This window comes from Dipteris shenzhenensis, chromosome 2 (assembly GCF_047967505.1).
Source record: "Dipteris shenzhenensis isolate YYH24624 ecotype China chromosome 2, Dip_SZ_1.0, whole genome shotgun sequence".
Classification (NCBI taxonomy): domain Eukaryota; kingdom Viridiplantae; phylum Streptophyta; class Polypodiopsida; order Gleicheniales; family Dipteridaceae; genus Dipteris; species Dipteris shenzhenensis.
This window is the reverse complement of record NC_141597.1, coordinates 10,193,271-10,198,831: the sequence shown is the minus strand read 5'-3', so window position 1 is coordinate 10,198,831 and position 5,561 is coordinate 10,193,271. Positions and strand designations below refer to the sequence as shown.

At 42.7% G+C, this 5,561-nt stretch overlaps 1 protein-coding gene across 1 annotated transcript; it reads left to right on the top strand.

Annotated features, from left to right (window-relative positions):
- The first annotated feature begins 1,408 nt into the window (after positions 1-1,408).
- On the top strand, positions 1,409-2,922 carry LOC147904316 (uncharacterized). Its single transcript, XM_087391148.1, has 4 exons — positions 1,409-1,688; positions 1,780-1,876; positions 2,448-2,547; positions 2,824-2,922. Exons 1-4 carry the CDS (start codon positions 1,409-1,411, stop codon positions 2,920-2,922), a joined length of 576 nt encoding a protein of 191 aa, XP_087247274.1.
- The last annotated feature ends 2,639 nt before the right edge of the window (positions 2,923-5,561 follow it).

Genomic DNA, 5,561 nt, shown 5'->3' with positions numbered 1-5,561 from the left:
GTTTGACCCTTGATTGTGGTCTTAGCATTATCTGCATCTAAATATGCCGATGGAAGGAGTGCACGCCCTCATCATAAGTATCAACAGATTGCAGGAACATAAATTAAAGGTGTTTACCAGGATCGCCTTGAACGTAATTCTCTTCAGTTCAAGGATTCTGTCGGTCGATGGATGTATAAACGATCTTGGGCTCGTATTGGCCTTTTACTTTGCCTATCTTTGGGTCAAAATTGCCCTCTTTGGGGTCGTTGTGCCTATCTTGTGGGTCTTCTTTCCCTTCATTGAGGGATTCCAGAACAGTGCCTGTACTAATCCATGCAAGGAGTCCTTGGAAACACCCCACCTGTGTGGAAGGTTGCATTGATGATCTCAATTACTCTAGTGGAGTGTTGGGATCATTGTCCTCATGCCCTACATCCAGGATGTGCAGATCTGTGTCTACTCCTACCTTTTGGGTTGGTAGGTCGCCTTCATTTGGGTCTTTTTGCCCATGCCCTTCATTTCGGGGCTAATGCGAGTCAATGTTTCCGCAGATAATGCTGGGCTCCCTTCGCGTCAGTTTGGGACTGAAAGCATGCCCCCATTTTTCGCAAGAAAGCCCTCCATCTTGGAAAGCGTGGCTGGTTTGTGCCCAGCCCGGCCTCTGATACCACATCGAAATCAATAGATCGTGTGCATAGGTAAGATAGAATATGTATTGATTGATGAATGTGTGTTGACTACATAGAACTTGTGCATGACGGTTACCAATCGGTGTGTACCTCGTGGGTGTGTGTTACCTCTTGGCATCACCTCGTGGGTGTGTGTGTGATTGAGACCTTAATCGGTCTTACTTCCTATACATACAATACATTACAACCCGCTTCCCACGATCCTTTGCTCCTCAAGGGGCGAACCCGTGATTGTATCTCTCAAATAAGTATTTCCATCAATCCTAATCATCAAAGAACCCATCTCGCTCGTGGCCGATTGATGAAACCCGCTCGCAATAACTTACCCAGCCTCAATCTCTCCACTCACACTTTCTCGGCATCGATCTCTGGAGTTGTAACCCGCAGCCTTTGAAATTTTGGGCATCATCCTCGCACAAAGCCACCACGAAGCAGTTACCATGACACGAGTGTGCATCCCTACTCAAGAGTGATCATAACACGAATTTACGCCCCTACACGAGTTTGGTCTTGTGGAAAAAGGCCATCATGAAGCGAATGCTGCTGGGTGAAACGCTATTGGGGTCCGGGGACCAATTTCTTGGATTCTTGCCTGGGATTTGATCAAATGTAAAGGTTGGATTTGGTCACTCGCTCCAATCTATCGCCCAAGAACTTGAGAGGAATCACTGTTTCGTTTGCTCTATCTTACCGCAAGCGCTAGCATTGGCGACATCGCCTCAGACGATAATTTGACAATGGCATTCCAGAGCTTCTTCGCTGGAGCAGGTGACCAGTATCAGAGGATAGGCACTGCAAAGGCGCAGTCCACAGTACTCTCCGAGGTAGACTCAGATGATGCCGTCGCTCTTCTCAAAAAAACCCACCTTGAAGACAGAGAGGCAGTACAGCAGCGACCCCCATTCGCTCCAAGGCATAGGACCTTTGCATTTGCGCGGAAATCTATCCAACAAGAGGAGCTGCTAGAGAGTAACTGCATAAAGCTGAGCATTCGCAGGATGAACGCCACCAACTTCGGTGCTTTTTTTTCTCTCTATTTTGCTGTCCTTGTTATCGTTTGCCTCGATTCCATTGGAAAAGCCTTTTGCTGATGGGAGTCTTCTCTCAGTTGTTGAAGTCTCAAAGAATGCAACAGTCTCGGATTTGAAAAACGCAGTGCAAAGGAAGTTCGAAGGATCAGAAGCTGGCGGAGGTCAGATTTCTTGGTGAGTTGGCAGAAAGAGCCTGTACATTTGCCGGAAGTGAGTGTGATGACTATGCGCTGTGCAGTAGAGAGCTGCCAACTTTGTATGATCTTGATGACACTATTTCGAATTCTTCAGTCGCCGTATTGGACGTGTATACAACCTTGTGATTTGAACTAGACTACTAATTGTCTTTGCCTTTCTGTGTCCATCAAAAAATTTCGCTTTGGAAACTCCGTATCTCCCCCTGCCGTGTCCATGCATTTTCAGATTGGGCTTGCTCTTGCTAGTTTTAGGAAATTTAGAGCAGCATTCTATGATGAGAACTCGAACGGGAATTCGTTTCATGGCTTCTAGATCCTCCTACGTTAGTTCCCTTCAGGATATTTTCGCGGATCATTTGAGGCACCTTCGAATTTTGAGATTGTCTCACGTTCCCGAGTTCTTGTATCGACTTTGAATGTCAATAGTCATAGGACGCATCCTCGTCATAAGGTCAAGAATAATAACCGTTTCTGTCTCTTCCTTTCGTTTTGGTTTTTTATTTGGATCGGTTCGATCGAGTGTCTGACCTGGCATACATGTAATGCAGGCCACACGTTTGGGGACACTTTTGCCTGACCTTCAGGAATATAAAGCTCCTGGATGAGAATCTTGTCCTGTATCAGCTAGGAATCGGAGAATGTGAGGAGGTAATTTGCAAACGCAAAGCAATCGAATGTCGTAAAGGTTATTTTGTAAATGTATTTGAAGGGAAAACTGCGATTACAGCAATGTATTTGCTTCCATAACTATGATTGTATCATCGCATCCCCCTCTGCTTCGATTGAGCTAGTCTGAGGAAATTCGAAAAGTAACGTGAACTAATGTTACAGTAGTCGGATTAGATAGAAAAGGCATTTGCATCTTAAGCTGTTCCTTGTGGGCTCCTTACTTATGAGCGTGGTTCATGGTGGCCTCTATTGCAGTTGTGTTTTGTACGGCATCTTTCTACGAGGCCTTCACGACTCTGCCAAAGGCGAGGTTTCCTGGATGGTCTGAGGAAAAAGAGAGGGCAGGCAATATAAGAAAGGCCTTCCGCTGGCTGTTGTCTCCCTTAGCGTCAAAATTAACCAATATTTTGTCTTGTGAAGCATGCGCATGCACCAGCATACACTGGTGTAAACTTTGATTATGTCCACATAGGTTTTGCCGGGACCGGCATAAGAGGCTACACAACCTTTTGATTTCACAGGAAATCTGATTATATGAAACAAATGGATACTAAAATGCCCATCTAGATGTTTCTCCCTCTGCATCTCCAGGTCTCGACCTATTCAATTTATACAGTAGATGTTCATACGCCCTGGCAATACGACCAATGAACTACTACTCGTCATGAAATCATAGACGAGTTCTTTGCAAAAAAATTTTCATAGACGAGTACATATTTAATCATACCACGAAACAAGCTTAGTGCAGTGTGAAAGACATGTCTCAAGGTAGTTTAGAAGTAAGAGTACGCGCATTGAATCAGAATTGTATATTGATAGTGAGTCTTGAGAGTGATTACAAGTATGTAGTTGAATCGTGACGGTTATGAGTCGTTGTGACTCTTTGTATCAGGTGAGACGACAAAAATGTTTTTAAGCGCCTTGAAAATTAAAGGTACCACCAAGATCGAACCGGGATGAAATTATGAAAGTCCATAAAAATTTATACTCTTACCGGGATTTATAACTAAAATATGTAAATCCTGGCCCTTAAAATTAAAGGCAACCTTCAACTCCAACCGGGATTTCAACCGGGAATTTTATATACTCAACCAGGTTTGGTGAGCAGTGGGTGAGACTGTGTGTGAAGAGGACTTTTAGGTCTTCGTAAATCTTAAGATTGACGTGGCATTCATAAGGATGACCATGTGTCCCCTCCTTAGCCTCTCCAAGCAGCATACAAGGCATATATATATTTATTATATTATAATAAATACTAAATAGTATATAATATAAACTATATTATATATTTTATATAATATTGTATATATGATTATATATATATATTATATATATATATATATATATATAATATTTATACATATATATGTGCGTATGCATTTATGTATTTATGTATCAAAAGAGAGAGAGAGAGAGAGAGAGAGAGAGAGAGAGAGAGAGAGAGAGAGAGAGAGAGAGAGAGAGAGAAAAGTGTGCAACACGAAATTATATATTTGTTATATTATAACAAATATTAAATAATATATAATATACACTATATTATATATTTTATATAATATAATATATATGTATATATATATACATATACATATACATATATATAATTCATATATACATACATATGTATGTATGTATTTATGCATAGAGAGAGAGAGAGAAGCGTGCAAGAAGACATTATATATTTATTATATTATAATAAATAATAAATATTATATAATATACATTATATTATGTATATATGAAATTTGTATATATATATATATATATATATATACACATATGTATATATGTATTTATGTATATATATATATAGAGAGAGAGAGAGAGAGGAGACACACACACACACACGCACGTGCATGCACACACACACTCACACACACACACACACACAGAGGGAGGGAGGGAGATCGAATACCTTCTCATAATGTTGAGAACTTGCGACACACAAAATGAGGGCATACACACACATATACATTAAAATGCAAGCACACACTCATATATACAATATGAGAGAGAGAGAGAGAGAGAGAGAGAGAGACTTCGATAGAATACCTTCTCATGATGTTCTAAACTTGAGACACACAGAAGGGGACATGCACACACATAGGCATTGTAGTGGAACCACACACAAAGCCATTGCCATGGAAGCACACACTCACACATAGAGGGATTGAGAGAGTAGCCACATAAGGAAGGGTGGTGAGGGGCCTCTGAGGGGCTAGGGGAATAGCCACAAGAAGAGGGGTGGTCAAGGGGGGCAAGGAGCCACGATGAGAGGAAAGGAGGTGGTACAACGAAGGTAAGGGAGGCTCAAAGAGTAGGCATATTGTAAAAAGGTGGGGTGGTCTTAGAGAGAATCTGTAAGGAACAGTTGGTGAGAGGTTAGGTGTGGATGGGTGGAGGAGTGGGTGAGTGATGACGAAAGTAAGGGGAAGCAACGGTAAGGAGGGGAGGGCAAGGTGGAGCAAAGATGATGTAGGTTGAGAGAGCAGCTCTCTGGAAGAAGGGAGTGGTGAGTGGAGGTTAGGGACTAAGGGAGCAATCATAAGGAGTGGGGAGGGGGAGGCAGACAAAATTGAGGGAGGTTTAAAGACATCGGAAAGAAAAAAGTCACGAAAGAAGTTGGTAGGGAGCAAAGGTGAGGGGCAAAGTGATTAGTCGTGCCACAAGGAGAAAGGAGGGAGACATGGAGAAAAGGAAAGAGAGAAACTGTGAGGAGAGGGGAGAGGGAGATAGGGCAAAGGTGAGGAGGCTAGCTTGCAAGAATAAGGAGACGAAGGTGGAGAGCAATTGTGTAAGGGGGGTAGTGGGTAGAGAAGAGGGGTGGAGGGAGAAGCCACAAAATGAGGGGAGGTGAAGGCAGGGTGAAGGAACAACCATGAGGAGAGGGGAGGTAAGGATAATGCTTTGGAGCATTGATGAGGAGAGCAACTATTGCATGGAGGGGGCGAAGGTCATGAAGGGAGAGAGACTGGAGGGAGGGTGGGAGGATC